The sequence below is a fragment of the Lycorma delicatula genome, chromosome 1, assembly GCF_047948215.1.
Source record: "Lycorma delicatula isolate Av1 chromosome 1, ASM4794821v1, whole genome shotgun sequence".
NCBI classification, from domain to species: Eukaryota; Metazoa; Arthropoda; class Insecta; order Hemiptera; family Fulgoridae; genus Lycorma; species Lycorma delicatula.
This window is the reverse complement of record NC_134455.1, coordinates 270,564,260-270,590,828: the sequence shown is the minus strand read 5'-3', so window position 1 is coordinate 270,590,828 and position 26,569 is coordinate 270,564,260. Positions and strand designations below refer to the sequence as shown.

Sequence of the window (26,569 nt, the reverse complement as noted above, 5' to 3'; positions counted from 1 at the left end):
TTTGAGAGATATTTCATTCGAGGAATGGAATAAAAATACTTTTCATTTTGTGCAACTTTCTACAATTTAGAGCATTAAAGGAGAAAGGGAATCATGGTTCAAAATGTGGATTAGGTACAGGAAGCACCAAACCTAATTGAGGTTTTAAAAAAGAGCGAATCATTTTTCCCAACTATTAGAAAGGCTCTGCTTAAATTGCTTTCACAGCCCTAAACAAGTATTACCGAGTGTTCATTTAGCAACCTTCATTGAATTAAAACGTGGCTAAGAAGCACCATTGATAAAAACATGTAAAATGGGTTGTTGAAGTATTAAACAATGGGTTTTCATTAACAAGGAGCAATTAGTTGAAGCTATAGTTAAAAAATTTACTTCTAATCTTCACAAACTGTAGTAACAAAACTATTTTTTTTTCAAATAAATATTTTATTCTTCCTTTTGTTATTGTGTATTATTGCACAGCATTCCTCTCATGGGCTACCCTTCCCCCATGAAAGATGTTAAGTTCAGAAAGCTCCTCTTCTGTTAAGTTCAGAATGCTCCCTCTTCTGTTGTATGTGCTCCTGCAGTTAAGAATATATACAAAGAGTAAATTTATATAAATAATTTATAAATGTTTTACTTCAGTGTTTTTCCTGCTATACCTTAGTTTTTTGTGACAATAAATCATTAATCTGAATCGCTTTCTATATTAAATAAAAACAATGCAAGGAATATCAACATGAAAGTGGTGTTGGTACCAATATTAGTTAAAGCAACACACTGTTTAAAAATACTTTTATTATGTTCCTATTCTTAAATTTACATTTTACAATATAATAACCCTGCACAAATCATCTTGTTATTAATGTTTACAAATAATGAAAAATACAAAAACAGTTAATAAATCTTTTTTCATGTTAAATGATATTTCTGTATCTTGACATAAAATCTGTAAAACTTTCCACTTTATATTTTTCAAACTTGAATACAGTATTATTACAATCTTATGTTACAAAAATCATTATAGTGCAACAATAAATAACATTCATTTTATCATTAACATTTAAAAATTTTTCTATAGCATGAAACATAATTTTGTGTTAGAATATAAATTGATCCACTACCAAGGGACTCTTTTTCTGATAACTCATAACAAATTTAATGAAATAAGTCCAGAAGTTGACTATATATATATATATATATATATATATATATATGTTTGGGGGTCCTGAGTTTGAAAAACTCAGGACCCAGACATCAGAATCAAATACTGAAAATAAAATGTATTAAAAATATTAAGAGTCCTATTTAAAGCTAGCTATCGAATTGAATACAAATGAAACTCATGTTTATCAATTAAATTACATAAATCTAGGTGTGATGTAATACATACAGTAGTTTTATTGCAGTAATTATATTTAATTATTAAGACTGTTAATTTTAACTTGCTGAACTATTTAAACTTTAAATTTTACATTTAAGAGGCAATAAGTCACTTTAATACACTAAATTAAAGTACTTGAATTTTAAATAAGCCTAAATTCAAGCATTTTAAAGGCTAGATAATCACAGCTGCGATAAGCAAGTGAGCAAATAAACTAGTTTATATTATCAACATCAAAAGTGAAAGTGTTAAAAATTTCAAAAACTAATAATAATAGACATCAAAGAATATTATCTGAACCACCTTCTTTACAAGTAAATTGTTTATAGGCACTAGAATTAAACATAGATCTAAAAAATTGTTCACATAGCCGAAACATATATTGGTCTTTGTTAAATGGTAATAAACCCTCCATGAATCCAATATGTCCTCCATGAGATGTTATTAGTATCGCCAGTTTTTCTACGGTGTTTGCATCTTCAATAGGTATAGCTACAACAGAGAAAAGTAACAAAATACCAATTTAAATTAAATATATCTTCCACGTGGGTCTTACCTCTCTAATTTTACCTTTAGCTGCTATGTGAAGCAAAGTACTTTAACATTTATAGTTAACTGAATTTGACTTGATGTTTGAGATTCTCATAGACGAGTGGAGGGGAGTGCAGCAATTTACGATAAATAGTCAGTCACTTCCCAGCAGTGCAAGTGTGTAGTTGTTGTTTGTAGCTTAAACGCTATGAACCCAGACTTTATGCACTAAACTTGTATACACTGCTTTTAATAAGTTTTTTGTGTTAATTATCTTTATTAAACTTACATACTTAATTATTTACTTAAACTAAAGTTTTCGCATGCGTTTTATCTCAATTTGCAATATTTACAACATTTTTTGGTGACCCCTGATATGATTAAATTTTTAAACAAACTAATTAAACTTAGCTTAAACTTGCTGCGGGAGTGATACATCCTGTACAGTGACTGAAATCATAAATGAATCATTAAAACATTAGCTTAAATTTTCTACAGGAACATCCTATACATTAAACAAAATTTAAACATAACTTTTTATCTATTCTTTGGATGTGGTGTGCTTCATTGATATTCAACGTATGGTATACCATCAACGATCATATTTCATTGACTAAACAAGCTTATCAACGGTTACATTTGACGATTAATTTTTTACCATCAATGTATCCTTTTCCTTTAAACTAGTAATCATTAAGTTAGAAAGTAGTAAGGCTTTTAGATAAGTTTGTTAAATCATTTATTAAATAATATTTAGTTTAAGTTCATAAGAATCTGTATATTTCTTTAATTTTTTATGTTGTTTGCCATTTGGATAGCAAGTTTCATTTTATTTTCATAACTTTAACTTGAAATATTGTGCCAGGTATATACCAGAATAATGCAGTTAATAGTTGCATTTGATAATTGCAAGTTTGCCGATAGTAAGTTATTTATTTAAATAGCGTATTAAATATTTTGTCTTTGTTCCATAATTTTAGTATTAGTATTATTAATATTTGAAGTTTAATTCTCTGGCTCCTCTGGTTGTTAACATCAACTACAGTACTGTCTTGTTCTTCAAAATATATTTTTACATATTAAAGTTTTTACCCAAGTTTTTTTGGGTTTCCCCAGAGTAAGATATCTTTTAACAAGTAAATTTTTTACAAAAATGTGGTCTAAATTGTTAAGAAAATCTCTCGTAATAGTGGAACACAACTGGTCGCGTCGGGTCAAATAGCTTATTTTTGTTAATTATATTACACAAACCAAGGGAAGCTGTATACTTTCTGATAGAATGAATTATGATAGTAGATTAGCAGGCTTGCCAACCTAATACCATTGAGGCAAATATTAAACTTTAAATATAAAATAGGGTCTTGGGTTATATAGACCTGACATGACCAGTTAAGGGTAAAATAGCAGTGAGAAAGGATAATATCAGACAATGATGTGGTACTAAAAAAGGTTAATGAAAATAATGATCACCTTCTGAATGGAAATTAAAGAAATTTAGGCCACTTAAAAAAATCATTGTTCTGATGCTTAATGCATAATTAAGGCATATTTTATTCATTATCTTACATTTTTCTGAGCAACCAAGCAATATGAATATGTGGGAAGTGTAAAAGAGCATCATCATCATAATGATGTTGCTCTTTCACACTTGTCTGATGATGACAACTCTATTACAAACTTTTTAACAGTGCATTAAAATTGTAATTTATCATTACGTTATTAACTATTTAATTTTCAGTTTGTCATTTATGAATATTAATCTTCATTTTTGTACTTTATACGTATAAATGAGAATAAGTTTATGTGAAAAAATACATCTTGAAATTTGAGATTAATTAATGCATGATTCTTATAACTTACGTTACATAAATACATTTATATAACATAAGATAAGATATACAAGTAGATATAATAATTATTAAGTCACTACTAAAATATTATTCAATGCCAGTAGATATACCTAGTTCTAACATTTACTGCCAACAAATAATTTTAACAATTTGTTTTAAAATTTGAATAATTTTTTAGTTTTTAATATGTTCCCAATTTAGTTTGCATTTTGATGAAACATTACAATCTGCAATAAACATGTACATGTAACATATGAGCATAAATAGCGCAATTTATGTATAGTGAGTTCAAAAAGTCACTGTGCACTATGCTTTAGGTCGATGTTAGGCTGATTGCCCTGTGGGTTCGTTGGGTGTTGCTCAGTAATAAACCAAGATGTCAGTAGTTTAGTTGTGACTGAATGTGATTCGTTTTGTTTTGTTTTTTTATTGGAATCAATAGTTGCAAGAAATGTAATGATTCTTTCGGTTGAGGAATGCATTTTTCTCAAAGAATATGTCTTTCATGAAGGTGACACGTATATTGAGTTAATGAAGCATAAATTTTCTGAAAAGTATCTAAATACTCTTGTTCCTCATGATAATGCAGATTGAACTGTTATCAAAATATTTCAGGCAACAAGCTCTGTTGAAGATACTGACTGGAGTGGAAGACTACCTAAACTAAACAGAAGCTGCTTAATATTTCATTAGTTACGGTTGAAAGTCCATCAAAGTCGATGTGCAAGTTAGCACAGAATTACATTATATTACAATAATACAAATTCAAGAAGCAAAATTTGTTAAATATTATTCTTACAAAAACCTTTCTTTCTATACAAATACTTATTCTTTGTATACTCTCTTTACATATACACTGAAAATTAAAAAAATATAAAACATTAATATTACAATACTGATAAAACAAGAAAAACAAACCATATTTTTTCATTATTCCAATATCTAATTCATAAAAAATATAATTTTTCAAAACAATTCTTTGTTGTACCGAATAGACAATTATAATTATTTCTCTATTACAATTTTAACTATCACTAATCTTATGTTATTGTTTAATTTCATAAAAAAAATATTGTGCCACATATTCACCATATGTGACTATAAATTTAAAAGCTTTAATGCACAAGAAGCATTATTTGAAATTATTTTCCACTTTCTTTTGTGAAAGTGGTCTTCAGTCACTCAACTAATTTGATGTACTCTCTTCTGTTCAACATTTATACAGAGTGCTGCATGGCAATCAAAGATTTAAATAAATATATAATGAGATTTAAAATTACTTTTATTTTCACATTCATATTACTACTGAAAGGCTAAAACTCTGCCATTTTTTGTGCAACTAACATAAAAGTAATTTCTCAAAGATATCCTGTAGGTAACAACTATTCATGAGCATGCAGTCTAATAATTCATGAATCCAAATTTATTAAAACTTGTGCAACTCAATGTAGATTGCTTCAATCTCCCACTAATCCTATTTTTAAGTTCATTAATGCTAAGAAGATGAGAGAATATTCAACTTTTTTAAAAATACCTATAAAAAGAAATCACATACAAAAGATTTTGTAAGTAAATCATATAACCAATCAAAGACATGATACAGTTTTTAAAAATATGTCATACAAATGGTAACTGATATTCTTGCAGTATGTGCTATAGTTCCATCCACCAGAAAACAAGTGGGGTGTTTTCTAGATAGTTTTTCCATTCATCTTTGAAAAATCTTCAGCTCATGTTCTTGCATCATTCTGAAGAGATAATTACCCACACTCATCATCATTTTAAAAATAATTTGCTTTTGATGATGCCAGACTGTCACTTTTTCACTGAGTAACAATCACTGATGTAAATACAAAGATTTTCTGCAGCCCAGAAGCAAACATTTTCTTTGCAAATCTAATCATTTAAATGAAAGTGGGTAACTTGAAAGTTGCAAAGATTTTTTTATGATTTTTGATTTTGCTAAAAATTGTTTATCAAAATAACTTTCACATTAAATCAATTCCTGGACTACCTGAATTTAGCACTGATGAAAAAAGTATCAATCTAGGGGTAATATTTTGCTCAAAAAAAAGAAAAACTTAATGACAGCCTGTCACCATGCTAAGTGTTGTGAAATCTACAAGAATGAAGTTAGGACAGTTTCCAGCATTTGGATATTTTTTATTGGCGTACTTGCTTCTTACTCTATAATTTCAAAACGTACAGTTTCAAATTTGTCAATTTTATATCTATAATCTGAGATGATTAAACATAATGATGTTATTCATGAAAGTTATAACATCATAATATAACTTAACATAACCTTGGATTATGATGCCGAAGATAGAAGTGACATCTCGATTCCCCCCCGAGGGGAGAAGATCCCGCCTCGTAGCGTGTCCGGTCGCTACACCACCTCCTCCGATCCTAGCCAGTCCTCCGGCATGAAGATGTCCTCTTTATCGGAGGACATCTTCGCGCCCTCAAACTGATTGCACACCACAGCCTTCGGTTCAGGCCCCGCAGAGATGCCACAGATGCAGATGCCCCAAGGGACATCTGCATAGCAGTTTTAGGTTTATGCCTTCGAAGAAGACAACAGACACCTGCAGCTACCACGTTGCCCCAGGAACTAAGCTAGAAGCCTAACCGCAGAATGAAGACCGCGCGCCTAGCTCTAACTATTAATGAACCAATTTATTGAATGTCTCGGATTCGAGCAGACTACCACTACAACAACTTTCCCACTAAAAGTGTTAAACACAGCAAAATTTGGTCCTAGTTCCCTTAAAGAACCCCCGCTAACATTAAACTCAACATGAGTGCAAAGTTAAACAGACTCTGTTCCGGTCTACCGGGGAGAGGAGAATAGTTAGAAGTGACAATAGAATTTTTATGTAGATTATAATTAATATTTTTACAAATGGGTTTCATCACAAACACACGATACACTCCTGACTGATGCAGCCATAATTTTATTTGAATCATAATATTAACTCAAACTATGGCTTTGCAATGAATAAATCAAAATTCCCGTTTTTTTTGTGCATCAAAGGAATTATTGCATATTTAAATATTCACTTAATATATGAGGGTTAATCAAATTAAATTGGTAATTTTGCTATTCTATGCAGCAAGTAATTCTGAGCTGGATGGTGGAGTTGGGGGTTAATGTTTGGTGTATTAAAGAGGGGGAACCAGCTTAGTTAGCTCCCTGCTCTGTTCTGTTGTCAGTACAGCCATGAGTGAGCAAGAGGTTCCATCATCTGTTACTTTAATGAAGGCGTTAAACCCGCAGAAATTTTAACTTTTAAAGTAATTTTTACTTTAAAGTAAGTTTGGAGGCACTACACTGTCCCAGAACTGAGTGCATACATGGACCAAACAATTAAAGGGTGTGTGAGAAAGTGTAGAAAATGAAAGTTGTGATTGATGCCCGAGGTCAAGCCTCACAGTTGACAACATCTGTGCTGTTCAATAGCTTATCGAAGGTGATCACCGGTTCACTGTTGAAGAAATCAAGTCAGAAGTGGGCGTCGACTATTGTAGTGCTTAATCCATTATCACTGATCATGTTAGCTTTAGTAAAATTAGTGCTCGATGGGTTCCAAGGTTGTTGACTGAAAATCAAAAAAAGGTCAGGTTGGAGATCTGTAAGAAACTTCAAAATCGATTTTGGCAAGGGAATGATTTTTTGAGGTGCAATGTAATGTGTGATGAGACATGAGTCCATTACACTCCGGAATTAAAAATGACAAACAGTGGGGAAGGAAGGATGAGGGAAGGAAGGATGAGGGCTGCCCAGTGTAGGGCAAAAATCCATCTGTCTGCCAGAAAAGTTCTTGAAACAATTTTTTTTTTACTCAAGGGAATTGTTAATCATTGATTTTCTCCACAATCAATGAACAGTGAATATGGCTTACTATTGCCAGCTGCTACAGTTAACAAAAGTCACCTACCAAAACAAAAGACGGGGTGGGGTATACCCCGTCATCCTTTTACATGACACCAGGCCGCTTACCGTAATTTTGACAAGGGATAAATTGGAAAAAATGCACTGGAAAATCCCCGACCACTCTCCCTACAGTCCAGATTTGTACCCCTCAGACTATTTTTTGTTTGCACCCTTGAAAGATTTGCTTGAGGGGAATGATGAAGACAAATGAAGACATTGAGAAGCACATGTGCAATTGGTTGATGACTTATCCTCAACCTTTTTATGAATAGGAAATATTCAAGCTTCCAAATCGTTGGCAAAAGTGTGTAGATTGCGCAGCAGACTGTATAGATAAATGATGAAGATATGAATTGTGTACATTAATCAATAAATTTATAAAAAAAATTACCGTTTATATTTGATTCACCCTCATACTTTATATTTTTATTTCATTATCTTATAGAAACAGATATTACAATAACTGGACTAGTTTATAAAAAGCATTGAAAATTACCTCCTCCAAAATCAATACAACACTGTCCATATTTCAATTTGTTTTCAAACACTTTAGCCAACTGACATACTGGAATGTTTTATGTTTTGAGCTTTTTAGTTTGTCAATCATGTGTGATCTGTTGTGATAACACTGCTTGTTTCACTGCCCCCTATAGGAAGTAGTCTGGGGAAGCCAGATTGGGTGATTGTATAGGCCACAAAATGGTTCATTTACCAAAGGCATTTTGTAAAAAAAGTCACTGACCTGTTAGGTGTGTGCTCTATCGTGCCACCTTGTTGGAACCAACTGTAATTGAAATCCACTTCTGTTAACTGACTAATGAAGTTTATTAAAACAGCACAATAATCACAATTAACTGTTTTTTTCAAAAAAGACTGGATCACCCACAATGTGCGTTTTACTCAAATTGACCCAGACTCCAATTTTCGTTTCATGTATATATTGTTTGTGTAATTCATGGGGGTTAGTTGTTGACCACAGTCGTGTATTTTTTAAATTAATATACCCTTCCGGCAGAAACCATGCTTCATCTGTAAAAAATGTCACATCGAGGATACCTATGGAATTTTGGTCAACAAAACGTTTTTTGACTAAAATAATCATCTTTTGACAATAATTTAGTATTTTGGCATCATCTGTAAGTTTCAGTTCTTGAATACACATCATTCTGTAAAGGAAAAGTTTTAGTATCAATACTTATGCAATCAACATTCAATACTTATGAACTGAGTTTGACTTTTGGCCATAGTATCCAAAATATCAAGCAGCTTCTGTTCTTTTAGTTTAAGTGATCTTCCACTTTGATCAGTGTCTTCAACAGAGCCTGTTGCCCAAAAGTTTTTGATAAGAGTTCAAATTGCATTATAGTGAGGAACAACAGGAGTATTTGGATACTTCTCAGAGAATTTGGCTTCACTATATCAGTATACTTGTCACGTTGAAAGGTGTTCAACGAGAAAAATTCCTTCCACTATCGAAAAGAACCATTACATTTCTTGTAACTACTTATTCCGATAAACAAAACAAAATAAAGTTATAAATAAACAATATGGTTTATTTGGTTTCAATCTATTTAAAAAAAAATGTTTAAAACTAAATTGTAAATAAAAATGGGATATTTGAACATTTCATATGTCACCTATTATTTGAGTTTCAAGATGAAGATCTATTAATCTAACAAGATGTTGATAGCAGGTAATCTTTTCAACATGAGATTTTATAAAGAATATGAGAACAACGAAAAAATAAATTGTAGCAATCAATTATGGTTAAAAAACTGAAAACTCCTAGACAACTAAAATTCAAGTAGTACAAACTATATTACGTAAGATTTCAGGGTACTAACTGCTAACCTTTTTATTTACAATATACAATTTTTTTGCTGCATGTTAGAAAAGTAAACAATTTTCATATAATATAATCAATTATAGTTAAAAAAATTCTGTCGCAGCAAGTGTGTCAGAAAGGTGGATTTATGGTTTTAGTTAAGAAAGATAAAAAGGATGTGCACTGGCTGTAATGATCTTTGAAAATAATATTGTTTTTAGTGTTTTAAGTAGCTTTCAGTGTGTTTTTTTACTTCATGTTATGTTAGTATCTGTGTTCAAAATGACAAACTACAAACTGATTTCTTCTTTCCTTCATACCAGATCACACTTTTTTTTTTTTTTAACCGACTTTTTGAAGAAAACTATCATGGATCTTCTCCTGTGATTTAAATCATGTACAAACTAATGCTTTCATGAAAACTACAGCTCCTTTTAAGAATAAATCAAATACGCAGAACATACAGTTTTATTGAAAGTTCATTTACCGAAGTTTCTAAAATATTTTTTATTACTTTTTTTTATTTTAAATATTAAGTTAATTGTTTTGTGTTTTTTGTCACTGTTATTGTTTTGTTATAATTTTAAATATGTTTATTATACAATACCTTTTAAAATAACTGGCTGATTATTTTATGTATACTTAAATGGTGCTGTAGTTTTCATAAAAGCATTAGTTTAAGGGCAAGATTTAATTCAGCAGTGACAGATAATGGAGAGATCTTTTCCATCTTTTCAGTATTTTTTTGACTAATTCTGGTTCCTGTGAACTCATTTGCTTGAAAATAAACAGAGCTCTATTCCCAATAAATTTACAACACCCCACTCTTATATACAGATATACAGGTGATAAATGAAATATACACTTTCGATAGCTTATAAATAATTAAACTGATGTATGTGGATACAGTACATGATACTGTCTTGAGAGTATCTGGGATTGGGTAGTGATTGCAATAAAAAAAGGAAAACAAATAAATAAATAAATAGTCCTTAGCAACCAAACAAAGTTTCCAAAATATTGCATAAATTGTCTTTTAATTATATGATCTTGACACAAAATAGAAGAATATCCACAAAAAAATATTAATACAGTATATCAATTTCAGAAAATATTATGTTAAATAGAAAATATTATGTTAAATAATTATCTTCCGCAATTATAACAAACACAATATACATAAAGATTTCACAATAGTATCAAGTAGAACTACAACTCAGTCACAAAATGATTATTTAATTTACATGCATGACTGTTACAATCAATTACACATTTTTCTTTTTTGTAACAAGGTAAAAAAGAAATAACATCCAGCTGGTTTAACCAACAAATTTTACATTTGCCTAAAAAAAGAATCAGCTGATACCAGTCATTTAAGATTAATAAAAACAATGATTTAATAAGCCTTGATTTTCATCATGATTACAACTCATAAAACTGACCACACTACCATGTTCTTTCATCAGTTTTTTTATCCAAGAGATGGAGCGGGGAGAACCAAAACTGAACAGAATGGTTTTACAGGAAAGTTTTTAAAGTTTATGTTTGTACATCTGCTCTGCTGCTAATGTCACTGATAGATGTGTCATGTTATCATCTGGTAAGATGACCCTAGTGCAGTAAAGAAAGCTTTTTGTGTGCTTGAATTAGCCAAAATTAGCTGGTTACTGTCATGGCAGAGACGTTTCAGAACAAAATATGGTAAATCACCACCAACAAAAAAATCAGTATATGACTGGAATAAACAGTTTCAAAACACAAGGTGTCTGTGTAAAAAGAAAAGTGCTAGAAGAGTTGCTTCAGAAGAACTAATTGATTGTGTTCATGATGTGTATCAACATAGCCCAAGCAAATCGATTAGATCAGTAATTTTAGAATTGCAAATTCCTCAACCAACTGTGTGGAAAATTCTGTAGAAACATTTGGAAATGACGCCTTATAAATTACAATAAGTACAAAATTTAAATGTTGATGATAAAGTCTTATGTAAACATTTTTGTGGAGTTGCAGGAATGTGTTGAAAATGATGATGGCTTTTCTCATTTCCTTATTTTCAGTGATGAATGTACATTTCACATTAGAAAAATTTTACAACATATACATGATTCCCCTAAAGTGAATGTGTTTTGTGCTGTATCTCATGAAAGGGTGTACTTTTTTCACAAAGTGACAGCAACTTATCTGGACATGTTAAGTGAATGCCTGGCTAATGTCTCCATTTGAAGAAGATAATGGCAACTTTGTTTGTACAAGATGGAGCTCCACCTCACTGGAAATTACAGGTCAGAAATTATCTGGATGAATGCCTTCCCAGAGGATGGATTGGTCGTGCAAATGAGGAAAATGTAGTGTTTAAGCATTGGTGGCAATGATGTAGTCCAGTCTTAATGCTTTGTGACTAATTTTTATGGGGTTATGTAAAAGAAAAAGTTTTTGTACCGCTCCTTCCTGTTGATATCAATGACTTAAAACAATGCATCAAAAATGCTGTTGCTACTGTTGACGAGGCATATGCTTGCATGTGTTTGGGACAAATTCAACTATCGTGTTGATATCTGTCATGCTAAAAATGGTGCATGCACTTAAAGAATTCTTCTATATAATCATGTAATCATCTTGACTCTTAAAAAATAAATTTTTAATAAGCTATCGAAAATGTATATTTCATTTGTAATCACCTTCTGTGTGAATATATATACATGTCCACACACAGTTCTAAATTCCAATTTCCAAATTAGTTAGAAATCCGCTAAAATGAGAAATTTCATGATAGTTATTTTCTTGTGTAAACTTTATTTACTTAAGATTTTAGGTACCATCCATCGACTTCCATGTTCAATTACCAGATGATGTTTTCAACATGAAAATATTTAATAAATACATAAGCGATAAAAAAAAATGAATTGTACTGTTCAATTTTGGTTATAAAATGGGAAATTACTTGATTAATATTGATATAAAATTTTAGTCACACAGTCACACAAGATTTTAGGATACCATCAATTAACTTCCATGATCAGTTAGCAGACGATATGTTTTTAACAATAAATAAGTTACAGAAAAGTAAGCATTTGATTCAGAACTTCATCTGCTATATATGAAAGTGCATAAGTAAATAACTTTCATAACACCACCCACTGCACTGATAATAAAAGCTCTGAGAAGATTTTAAGGATATTCATAAACAGAATTTAATTTATAAAATGAGAGAATTTTTTTCCAGTAGATATAACAATTACTACAGAAAAAAAATTAAACACTCCCTTACTTACCATCAAAAGGCTGGAAAGGGTCATCACCGGCACTAATACAGAGCGTTGGTACATGAATCTTATGAAGTTTATTGTGTAATGTAGCATGTTTATAATAATCATCAACATCTTTATACCCAAACTGTTTTGCTGTGAACCTTGAATCAAATTCTCTGATTGTTCGACTCTAATAAAAAAAGAAAAAAAAATACATGCACATATTCACCAAATAAAAACATCTGATAAAATGGTTGGTACAATATTTTACGAGGGTTATTTTTTTTCAAGGTCCGATCAGTCGTGAAATAAAAACCTCCGCAAAAATCAGATGAACCTTTGCACATGTGTTGCGCAGCGTCTCTAGTATGACCTTCAATCATGCCACGTCACTTCGTTTAGTTCTGAACACGCAGCTAGCACGTAAACATGTCTACAACAATAGCATCTCCCGCCAAGTGTGAAATGCGTGCGTTAATTAGATTTCTTCAGCTGAGGGGTGTAATGCAGCTGAAATTCATAGACGAATAAGTAATGTGTACGGTAAAACTTCAATGAGTGACAGCAAAGTGTGACAGTGGTGGAGGAACTTTAAAGCAGGACGTACAGTTGTTCATGATGCAGGCGGTCAGGAAAGGAAGCAAGTGTCAACTGATGATCTCGTTGAGCGAGTGGATGAGGCAATTCGAGAAAATCATCGTTTCACAATTTCTCTATTGAGTGATTTCCTGAAATTTCAAGGTCAGCTCTCTACACCATTATGTGTGAGAGACTTCAGTACCGCAAACTGTGTGCGAGATGGGTTCCCAAGATGCTGTCCGACCATCACAAAACAATGAGAATGGATGCCTCCCTTACGTTTCTCCAGCGCTACCACAATGAAGAAGAAGATTTTTTGAACAAAATTGTCACAGGGGACAAGACATGGGTCCATTTCGAAACTGAAGAAACAAAAGAACAATCCAAACAGTGGATGCATTCTCACTCTCCCAGTAAACCAAAGAAGTTCAAGCGAACCTTCTTCGAACAGAAAGTGTATGGCTACTGTGTTCTAGGACCAAAATGGAGTTCTCTTGGTGGAATTCTTGGAACGTGGCATGACCATTACTGCAGCCTCATACTGCGTGACTCTTCAATGTCTACAAAGGGCAATTCAGAATAAGCGGAGAGGAATGTTGTCATCAGGCATTGTCTTTCTTCATGACAATGCTCGGCTGCACACTGGAGCTGTATCAAAGAAGCTCTTGCAGTGTTTTCATTGGGAAGTGTTTGATCACCCACCATACAGCTTGGCTCCATCAAATTTTCACCTCTTTGAAAATAATCAAATGAAATGCTGGCTAGGAAGACATTTTGGCACAGACATCAAGCTGCAGCGTAGAAACATGGCTGAAAGCACAGGCGGCTTCGTTTTATGATGAGAGTATTGGAAAGTTGGTACCACTCTACGACAAATGTCTAAATCGGAGTGGCGACTATGTAGAGAAATAGTGTAACTATGTAAGAACTTGTTACAAATAAAAAATTTTTTATTTTCACTGTGGTTTTAATTTCGTGACTGACTGACTGGACCTTGAAAAAAAAACCCTCGTATTATATCTCAACAGAGAACCTTTTTCTTTTCATTAGAATATATATAGAAAATCTATTTGTCTTGCAGAAAGGGAACTATATTGTTTATATGACTAAGATTCAGTACTAAAAGTCCTTGTGATATTACAAGACATTTTATGTTTTTCTAAAATTTCTTATTTCAACACTTCTGATTTTTTTACTCAGAATTGCAATTTGGAGTAATAGATATTCAGAAAAATCTGAACAAAAACCAATACAAAATGTAAACATAATTATAACGTTCATTAATAAAGTGACAAAGCTGTTTGGAGGAACCTAGCTTGTACATGTGCATCATCTGTGTTGTAAAAATATCCAGTATACTACCTACCACAGTACTGTTGAAAAACTGTAAAGTTGAATTGTTGAAATATAATGAAATCAGATTATACATAACATTTTTTATTATACTTCAACACCGTTGATTCAAAAAGTGTTTTCAATTTGACACTGTGGTTCACTATCTGTATATGTACATGTACAGTAAGACATAAAAAGGGTAACTTATTTCTCGAGGCAAAGAACTGAAGTGCTATGTTAATCACAACTGCAATGAAACACTATCCTCTGGAAAACAAACATATCAGCATCCAAACAAAAAAGTGTTAACTGTTTTCGCATGTCTGTGCACACAGACAAACCAAAAGCCATCTATCTAAAAAGTCAGTCAGATTGTGTTTTTGTTGTTTGTAAATCATTCATATGTACTCTAATACCGTAGTAATCTTATGGTATCCCCAACTTTGTTTGAGTCATGTCTTGACCCCTACAACAGGAAAATGTATCTACTTCAAATTTTGATGATCAAACTTTTAGCCTATATCGAGGCTCATTATATATCAAATCCATAAATATTCAAGTAGCTGCTCACAGGCGAGTTCCCTAAAGTAGTAGGAATGCATTTTTAAAGGTGGTCTTCCGTCTTTGTCACTTTCTATCTTTGGAGCTATCACTTCAGCCAGTACATAAATGAAACTTCAGTGCATGTACTTAACATCAAGTAAACATAATGTAGAGCCAGCCATGAAAAAAACAATCACTTCTTAAGTTAGAGCCAGAAACTTTCAGCATTGTCTCAGCATTTGAGTAATTAATTGATTTCTAACATTTTTTTTCACAATATTTCATACTTCTGCTACAATTATCATAATAGATTTCAATGTTATTTTCTGCCCTTCTAGTATTGTTACTCTAACCATTTGTAGTCGACAGGAATCAGTTTTGAGAATGGAGGTAGTTCGAAATGTGTCAACTACTACAAATGTTAGAATGACATTTCTAGGAAGGGCAAAAAATAACACTCAAATCAATAATCTCTAATAGTTAATAAATACTGCAGAAGTTCATAATAAATGTGTAGTTTGAAATTGGTACACTTTCACTGTTGTAAGTGAAGAATGAATTCTCATCTCACAACTTTCCATTTCTATAATGTTTTTGAGACTTAGTTTCCATTCTTGTGGGCAAAAATATGATTAGTTTAAAAGTACCTGTATTAATTAAGTACAAATTCTGTAATGCAGTGATCTGTATTAAGTAAATGCAGATGTTAAGGAAATGCTCTTGAAGTAGCTCTGAAACACAACACTGAGCAATATATAGAATACATCCAATAAGTTTATCAAGTTCTGTTAAGACACTGTAGTTAGTTTCTATACACTTGCTCTTAGAAGCAGCATTTGACTAGTTTTTTTTCTTTTATAAGAAAAGCTAATTTATTTACTTTAGATAGATATACACTGTATTAAAAATGGTGTTTTTTATATTTAATTTTTACCATTATGAATTTGAGTGATTTTACTTTAACAAGATTAAATTCATAAAGCAAACATATTTAAGTAGACTAATTTAAAGAGACTAAAAATTGTGTAAATTACAGTTTAGTTTAGTTATACTATTTTTAAATACATAGTTCATTAATCGGTTAGTATAGCCTGTAAGCAATATCAACTACAGATTTGAAAAAAAAACATCCTTTCAATATAGTTTCTTTTCTTTTGTCTATTTGGATTATCTAGCATTTCAATTACCAGGGTCTGTAATAATTAAATTAGTAGAAAACATGACGACAGGAACTACTGTATATATTCTGCTGTTACAGTAACAATATTCAGTTGACAAAGTTGTTCAAGATTTTACAAATATTAAATAATTAATTTTTTAATATTAATAAAAGAACTAACATTCAGCATCATTCAATAAACATGTACAAGGTTTGATAAAAAAAAAAATTGGAATTTTAGTTTTTCCCAAAAAATCTTTATTTATTCATCAATATTAATTTTGTCACCTTCAAAGTACTCCCATTCAGATATAATACATTTGTGTCAATGTTTTTTCCAATCTTTGAAGCACCTCTGGAACACAATTTTCAGTATGGTGTTAACCTCCCTCAGCGATCTTGTCTTTATCTCTTTAATGTTGGCAAAATGTTGTTCTTTCACGGTTCTTTTCAGCTGGGGAATAGAAAGAAGTCACAGGGGACCATGTTCAGTGAATATGGAGGTTGAGACATCATAACGGTATTATTTTTGGCCAAAAATTCACCAACAAGCAGTGAAGTGTGAGCAGGTGTATTATTGTGGTGCAATTGCCATATATCCAAATGTTTTCTTTGAATTGCTTCATAAAAATGGTAGAGAACTTCTAGGTACCAAACTTTCATGGTAACCAAACTGCATACACAGATACCACTCAATTCAGTATATAAAAGTAAAAAAACTAAATTATTAAAAATATGCCCAAAAAAATTTAGAAAAAACTTTGGTGGACATGTGATGTTACAATTCTAAATGAATTTTTTGTTATTAGGAAACCTAGGAAAAATAATTTAGTTTCAGTTAATGATAAAGTTCATTTTATTCACTGCTCTTTTACTTATTTATTAATAAATTTAAAAAATACAATAAAAACTTATTTTCCTTACATATTTTAATACAAAAAATATGTTATCTATAAACTACTAATCTTCATGATTATCTTTTTCAGTCATATCCCATGCTAGTATAGATTCATAAAATTTTTTATCATCAACAATGTATTGTCGAACTTTAGATATATAACCAGCAATATTTTACGTTAGTCGGATTCACTGACCCATTGGGAAAGGCTTTTTCAGTTGGTAGGGTGATTGATTTTAGAATATCAATGGGTTTTAAAAGTTTAAACGTATGCTGCAGTAATCTATTAATTAATTCTCTCACAATCACTGTACCATCTTGAAAATATTCAAATGCAGCTATATTCAAAATAATCAAATTGATTTTTTAAATTTCTTCATCAATATTAAACTTAAAAGAAATCGTTTTGCAGCATGATTATTATTTTGGCCTCCGCATGCATCTGCTAATACGTACAATTCTTCAGCAGAATCAGGAATGTTCTTTTAACAAAGTCATAAATAAAACTTGTAACTTCAGTTGAACTTTTCTTAAATATACCTTTATCGTATACATGTAAATGTAACTAGTACCATGTTTTAAATTGTGTATGCCAAAACAGTTAATAACAACTGCCAATAATAAAATATTTCTTGTACCAGAATGTGTGGCAAAAGCAAATTTTGCATAAAATCTATAACTATGCCTTATGTAGAGTCACTTTCCTTACATTTCACCTATACTTCTTTCATCTTAGCATAAAATTTATTTGCTCTTTTTAAGTGCAGGATTTTTTAACAAACAGCTAGTTGCTCTTTTAACATTTTCTGCTAATACAGAACTCAGAATTTTTATTCCTAGCTCCTCACAAGCAGCAAACATCAACTTAAGGCCTACCACACCACAAGGTAAAGTTTTCATTAAAATATGTATCATAATACCAATAATTAATTTTACTACTTTGAAATGTTCCCATAAATAAATTGTGAATAATCTTCATATTTAAGTGAGCATCTAAATATTTTGTTTTTGACTTTCTGTTAATGCCTTATGTCTTATGCCTAACGCCTTTCTGTTAATGTTTATGTCAGCTGTTAAAGCCAGCTGACATAGAATGCAACTTGGGATTAAGTCCCCTTTTATCAATTGGTGTCTCATCTGACAAGAGAAGACTACTTATTCTTCAAAGCCTAGCTTCACCAATATTGAAAATATTTAAAATTGCTGACTTGCATACTGAACCCAAGAATTATTTTCCTTATTTAAATATTTGAAAACAACACTCATAGCTTTTGACTTTTCATCATTATAATCCAACCTAGACTGTTTTCTTGAAATATAATGATCTTCTATTAATGTTGCAAATATAAATCTTGCATAAATTTAAACAATCTGCAATAAAACTTGCAAGTATAAATTTAAACAATCTCTTGTTTAAATTCATTAACAGAATTTTACTCTCTTTTTGTTTCTTTGCTAAAACAGTTTGTCCCATCTGATTAATGTACTTGGCCTGCACAACCCTTCTTTTTTCTTACATTTGCTTTTAATGAACTTAGTTTACAATTCCATGCCTTCAGTTTTTAGATTCATTACTCTGACTTACTTCATTACTATCTCTGTCACTCATTTTCTTAAACTATTAAAATCTTAATGTCAACTTAAAAAACAATCTATGAACACCTTAATCATGTGAAGAGCAGAAAAAGTATAACCTAGAAAAATGTTCTTTCAAATACTAATCACTAATCAGTTGATTATCATATGGTTTAGAATTGTAACAAGTCCAGGACATGTGCTACTTCAATTCCAAACAAAATTATTTAGTCTCCACAACTACCTATAAAGTGCATTGGAACATGTGACGTTTCTTCACTCAATAGAATTGTTACCAATATCAAAAAATGCAAAAGGGGGCCAAAGTGGACATGTGATTTCTAAAATGTTTCCCTCTTGGAAATGTTTGTACTACTTTTAACACTTGTTTTCTTTCATGCTTGTTTTATTCATAGCAGAATTGCCAAAAGCAACTTTCAAAATTTCCAATTTATTTCATTCTTAAAGCAAAATTTAATGCAAATTTTGTTCCACTTTTCCACAAGTTAAAAATTACTGACCATATGAAAACACAGTTGTCTTTTCAACAGTCAACTGTAAACTAAGCATCCAATATGGCTACCAATGTAAATATACATTAGGGACTAGTGCATCAACAACAAAAAAAATTGACAATTGGACTTATATGCACAGAAAATAAAAAATTTCTGCATATTTTTTTTATTAAACCTTGGACACTCAAGGGGAAAAGGACAAATTACTTCAGATAAAGATGGGAGGAGGGCTTTAGCATATTTCTTAAATGCTGTGCAGCCTAAATTTGAATCGCAGCCAAAATAAAAAAGCCAATCAATTTCATTTAAAGAAGAAAAAACCATCTAACAGAGAGAATGATCACCCATTTAATTGAATTTTCAAGTAGTTGATTATACTTTGGGCAAAATATTAAATACTGGCAATTCCACTACTGTAATCGATTTTGATTACATAAAACAATACTAAAAAAACTGATTCAAAATAAATAAGTAAATATTTTTTTTATATAAATAAATTTCATTTTAAAAGTAAGCATTCTCTTTTTTTTTAATAGAATAAATATGTACATATTATACAAATATAAATTAAATAATACTTACAATTTTGTTTTTAGATAAATTTTATGTGATAAATTTTACTGCTACGGTCATATTCACTAATACATGTCGAATTGTTAACTTATTACACCTGAAATAGTTAGTTATCTGCATTTACTTATGGCTGTGATTTTATTACTAACATTTCTCTGCAGTCATTTCATCAATAATGCATTTTTTTAATAATTTAAACACCGCTTAATATTTTATTTTGATATTATTAATATAGTTTGAAAATTCAATATAATTACCTTCATGACTTCTTCCAGAACCCATGGTCCACCTTTCAAAACTTCTCTCAAACTGTAAAAATAATAATAAAGACCATTACTGCAATATTTTTAAATATATCTGTATAATGGAATAAGGAAGCTGTTGAAATAATATATAAAATAAATGAAGGCAAATGGTGATTATATGGAAAATTGAAGTTGTAAATACAGATTTGATTAAAATAAGTCATTTTTATCCTTAAATTTTTTTTTAAATTTCAAAGCAAATCTTAAAAAACACTTCATGCAAAAAGAAATATTTTTTCATTGAATTAATACATCTTAGAAGCTTAAAGGGAAGCTTATATGTGGGAATATGGAAACAGAGTTTTGTAACATATGAAAAATGCAATGTCTGACCAGGATTCAAACCTAGGACCCCTGGACGAAAGGCCAAGATGCTACCACTCTGCCACAGAGTTTATTATAATGCATATTATAAATTCACTTACTACAAAGGCAAATTAATCATACAACAAATAATAGAAGCATATAATCATAACATAAAATATAAACTTACACCTAAAAAATAAATTTTATGGCACTATTGTTTTTGTTTTTTCAGTATAAGAGTTGCTCTTTTTAATAAATTTCCAAATGAAGTTAGAATGCCACTACTCAAACAATTTAAATAAAAAATATGCAATTGGTTTATGAAGAAAGCACATTAATTTTGTTTAACAGAGCAGTATCTTCCAAATGTATCGGTTATAATTAAGTAAATGGGGCACAACATTTATTAACACAAATATTCTATGATTTATATAATTGATTTTTGTATTTTAAAACTAAAAAAAAAACTGTTTTGTTAAATTAAACATAATTTTTCTAATAGAAAGTTTTTACAGACTTCTTGTTGTTGCTCATCTTAAAATTAATATTATCACTTCTAACAAATTTATCATTTTCCAAGTCCTTTGACAACAGTTGATCATTTCTGTCTAAAAACTACTTTGAAACATTGTGTATATTCATCTGATATTTTCGCCAATTAGTTTTAACAAATTTTTTAACTAAATCTTCTTCACTTATTTCTTGACCTCTAAGATAACTGCAGTACCTTTCTTAATGTCCTTAACAGTAAGGATTTTCAACCTATAGTCTGTAGTTATATGGAAATCACCACCTTTAAATAAATGGCAGTCATTTCCATATGCTTGTCTATAAAAAACAGAGGACATATATTGAAGGATTTTATGCTTCTACTGCTTTACTACTACCTAGTTCTCCACCTCTTATGTTACTATCTAACACTAAGAATTATCTGCTTTACAAAACCAAACCTGAAGCAATCATTAACCTATATTTTCTTTTGGATAAGTGTCTTTATCTAGCACTTTACTCTCTCTAGCTACAATAAATATTTCTTTTTTGACATTATGGTCTTCATGAATAATTTATGAGCTTTTTAGATTTCAATTTCTGGATTTCTAGAACCCTAACAAAGTTTTAGTTGCTACACTACTACTTCATTTCTTCTCACTTCTTTCCAGGCCAGCTGGTTGCAGATAGCCCAGAAGTATCACAGTTTGTCTTTAGCAAATTCATTTCTTGAATTCATCCTGAGATTCTGAAGAATATACAAAGAGTCTTGTCTACGTTTCTTGTTCTGCAACAATTAACACAGCTACAGAGTTCATATTTTAATTCACTTTTTTCTTGTCTGGTTCCCAAGGGTATCAGAACCCTAGTGAATTTTCCACTATCTTTTTACCACATAATCCTACATTTTTTAACAATAATGGCCACTGAGACTTGTTATTTACTGTAAATACATCTACTGTGAAGACTTTTAATAGTTTTCTTATCATACTTTTAACTTTCTTCTGGTTTTTTTCATAGGAAATGCTTGATCATTTAAATAAAACAAAGAGTTCATCAAATCTGAATTACTTCTTCATTCTTCATTTAACTCTTGGGTCGTAGGTATTAATGACTAGGAAATGGCTACACTAACAACACTAGGCCTGTTTTTAATGGATTACTGAATTATAAGGATAGTTCTGCTACAATGTTAGCCTCAGTAAGGGACAAAAATTCTACGTTTACTTCAATTATTCTCAAAATAAATGTCTTGCAAATAAATGGCCTAAACTATGAAACCATAAATAGAGCAGTATTGCCAAAGATTTTGGACCTACCAGAAGGAGTAATAAGAGAAGGAGTAACAGAGATCAAAACAGACAGGACAGCAGCTACAATATTATATTACACAACTAAAATACAAAATTACAGTTAACTCTTTGGAAGACAATAATCTGTAGACAGAGGTATAGATTCCTCACATATTGTTACATATATTTCTTGGCTACATATGACTTCTATTTTCCATTATAAAATTACAAGTAATGGATTGTTTTATGTTACAAATAACTATACAGAACAAGTTTTTCAGATAAAAAAAAGCAAAAATAAATTAAATAAAAATATTTAATCTATTAAACTTTGACAACAATAGAAGTATAGATAGATTGATAGAATACAGAATAAATCAGTAAAATCAGTTTGACTTAAGGTGCAAACATAAAAAAAAACTTGGGTCACTTAATCCCCTTTATATCTCCTACAGTTTCATAAAATAATTATTATGAACTTGTACTTTTTTAACAGTTTTTTTTGTAAAATTTTACTCTTCTTTTCTTTTATAAAGACAAAAATACTCTGACAAATAGTATCATGCTGAAATGTAGTAATTCTTAGGCTTAAATAACATGAGAAACAAGGCAAAATTAGATCACCTTTAAGTACAATTAATTAAATATTTTAATTATTTGATAGATTATATTATTTAATAGTGTTTGATAGTAAACCAAACTTTCTCAGAATTTCTACAAAATATCTTTCATACCAATATAATGGCCATGAGACGAATATCTGATTTATAAGAAGCATAACCAGTCACTATTCTAACACAAAGTGCTATGTACATTCATTGATTGCCATCATAATATTCTTCATCGATAAATAGGCCATTCTAATAATTGTATATCAATTATACAATAATTCCTCCTGGAGTAATGCTGTCTTCTTCTCTCTTTCCTTAATGGGTTGAGGCAGCTCCTCTGTTTTCAGATGCTGCTAGTCTTCGGGTCTCTTTAATTGTCTCCCAATGAACAGTTCGCTTGGTGGCATGCCGATCATGGTGTTAGCCCAATTTCTTAATCCGAACAGCACTCGTGGCACACTCTTGGCATCACTTCCTTGTTACGACACTCCATAGGATCTGTCCATGGATGGTACACAGGTACCATCCATGGTACCTGAGCACACAGTTCCATTATCTGTCAGAAGGGCTGCAGGATAGCCCTAGCAGCAAAACAGTTCTTCATCCACACATCTGAAGACCCGTGTAAGTCAATGAACAGGCCTTTCCTCTACCCAGCAGGAAAACAGGTCAGTTGCAACCACTAGGAACCTGTTGCTTCATTCTGTCTCTGGAAACAAACCCATTAAGTCAACTGCTACATGCTTCCAACAATTTGTAGGCCTCTGGGCTCGCTGATTGTCTGGTGGAGGGTTTGGACTTCGTATGTAGCAGTTGCATGTGTGTGGCACTGCCAAATGTCCTTTGCAAGTACATCCCTGCCAATTGCAGTATTGGCAGATCTTCTGCTCCAGGGTGACCGGGCTTCTGGACCGTTGTGGTAGCGTCATATGACAGCAGTTGCCAGCAGGCACATACACTTCAACTGATCAGGGTACCCTAGTGCTATGTACTGCTGTCCATAAGATGACATTTTCATCCACTCAGAGGTGAGTGCCTGAGGCCAAATTTGGATCTTGACATAATTGTTGGCATTCTGGATTGACTTCTTGTACTTCCCGCATCTATCGAAACAGAAAAGTGAACTTCTTGCAGTCAGGATGCAACCGCAATACTCCCTCTCTTCTTGGCCACGTTCACTCACGGGTGTAGTCTATCTTCCTCTCACACAGTTGTATTATTTTCTTCTTCCACCAGTTCTCTTGATAACAGGTCTGGGGTAATTCATTCTCCCGAGCAGGACAGTGTTCTATTGTAAATCTGAAACTTTGAACCAATACGGCCCAACGAGCATATTTTGTTTTCTGCCTGGTGGCCTGCCTTAGCTATGTCAAAGTCATATTTCGGTCTTCAAAGTATGATAGCAGTTGATTGCCCACACTAGGGTAGATCATGGATGCCGGTGTTCTTTGGTGATTGGGTTTCAATTAACCACACATCTCAGGATGGTTGACCTGAGACTGTACAAGACTACACTTCATTTACATTCATACATATCATTCTCATTCATCCTCTGAAGTAATATGTTACCGTGGTTACAGAGGCTAAACAGAAAAAGAGAGAGGTACATCTGGCAGCATAGGCAGAAAAGACCAGTAAGAACATCTTGCATTAGATGATGGAATATGTTAGAAGCATTTTTCAACCCAAACGACATGACTCGGAATTTTTATTGGCAGCCAACCAAAACTGAAAAGGCTGTAAACTGTTTACCTGATTCCTCCAATGGTATCTGCTAGTAGCCATTTTTAACACATTGAGCACCTCTTGATCTGACAAATTTTTTTAAAAAACTTTTAATTTTTTTAGTAGTAATAATTTGGATAAAACAGAGGGTTTTACTAATATTTTTATGCTAATATCACTTATAAACCTATATATGTGTGTATGACACTTCTTGGCACCATTGGCCTCCTGAATGAATGCAGGTTCTTTAGTACCACAAGCACCATTTGGCATCGACTGGATTTAATGGTTGTATGGTAATCAATTTTAGTTTATGTGCAATATAATTACTTTATTATGAAAATTATTACTCGTTTTAAAATACTACTTATATAATACACTTTTAATCCCGTATTTATGTATTTTATTCTTAGTATACTGTCAAAAAACTGGGTGCCCATGCCACAAAACCATAGACTTGTTTATACATAATTCTTGTTTAGGATAGTACAAACTAGCCATTTTCCATTAAAAAATCAATTAAAGGTTGTATCTTATGTATACGATTACCGCCTGCTTGTTCATTAATACAAAAATGAAGAGCTCTCATAATTACCATAAATCTAATCCAGCTCATATAATTACAGAAAGCCAGTATATTAAACGATAGGTATACCAATAATCTTTTATTGGTATCATGTTCTCCATGTATAAAACAAGTCCAAGAAACATGAAAAATTCATCTTTTGTTACCAGTTTCCATGATAAATGAGATTTAAGGTGATTAATTTATGTTCTAAGATCTCTGCATAATTATTAGTTTCATTCAGAGTAAAGTTGAAAAACTTAGCTAGTTAGTAGTTGAAAACAGTTATTGGCTTACCATCAGTTGGGTGAGTGGGAATACGAAGACCAAGATTTTCCACAAAATCAATTTTGTTTTAAGTCTGGTGGACCGGTCACCCACACAGAATTATTCACCACTTTTATATTTCTAGTATGTCGAGTGCTTTTTGGTATGGTATATTTGTATCAATGTTATTCTCAGTTATCTGAATATCATCATCATTGGTTTAAGATATAATTGTACCAATGTTATTTTCAGTTATTTGAATACCATTCAGTGGTTTCAGTTTCTCTGGATATAGTTTTTACACCAGAGTGTCAGTAAGATTTTTGTCTTTACACAAATCACTTTCACTACCAGATTTGACATCGCTGTCATCTATAAACCCATTTTCAGAATCACTTTTGGCATTAAATTCACTGTTAGTACTCTTATTTTCCAAATATGTTTTCATTTTTCTGCAGATAATTTCTTTTTAACATTAAATCGTTGTCTCTTTAACTGAGACGGACCCAGGATTTCACCATCAGCCATTACAAAAGTAACAGACCACAAACAATTTTATAACACTAAATATTCAACTTACATGCCACATAAAGGTAAACAGCTGAACTGAAAGGCCAGTGTAAGTAGCATGCATTCTACATGACTAATGCATAGGTTGCCAGATGGTGCTGACAGCATCTATATAAATGCCTAGTAACACCAGTTGGTGGTCATGGTACTCAACATGTTAATATTGATTGTTGAAAAGACGCAAGTGCTTCCCAGGTCTTTAATTGTTTCATAGATCAGTGACAGTGATGAATCCACATCTTCAGTGATGTTGTTCAGTCACTGTGGTGAAGAGTCCTTCTTCTTAATACAGACCACCAGAAAGTTATAGGGTGGTGTCGATGGCTCTACCACCTCCTGCATCAGCATCTCTCCACTTGTTCCTCTAATAATCCACTTCTTTTCTTTGCTGTTCTGTAAGCAACGGCCGCCTTCCTACCAGAAATTGGATCTTAGATACTACTGACCGAGTCGACAGCAAGGGAGTGCTGGAAAATACTCGTTAATACTGCTTCAACATCGTCTC

General features: G+C 31.6%; 1 protein-coding gene across 5 annotated transcripts in view; it reads right to left on the bottom strand.

The window, feature by feature from the left end:
• Positions 1–760: 760 nt before the first annotated feature.
• Positions 761–26,569, bottom strand: part of Hydr1 (abhydrolase domain containing Hydr1) — a 106,940-nt gene continuing 81,131 nt past the window's right edge. For 4 of the 5 annotated variants that reach the window (XM_075377414.1, XM_075377427.1, XM_075377421.1 and 1 more), the window contains 3 exons: positions 20,192–20,243; positions 12,782–12,947; positions 761–1,858 (listed from right to left, as the gene is read on the bottom strand). In XM_075377414.1, the coding sequence (XP_075233529.1) occupies positions 1,647–1,858; positions 12,782–12,947; positions 20,192–20,243 (430 nt within the window). In that variant the 3' untranslated portion in view covers positions 761–1,646. Of the gene's footprint in view, positions 1,859–12,781; positions 12,948–16,683; positions 16,828–20,191; positions 20,244–26,569 lie in introns of those variants that run through there. The other variant, XM_075377434.1, reaches the window with a different exon arrangement.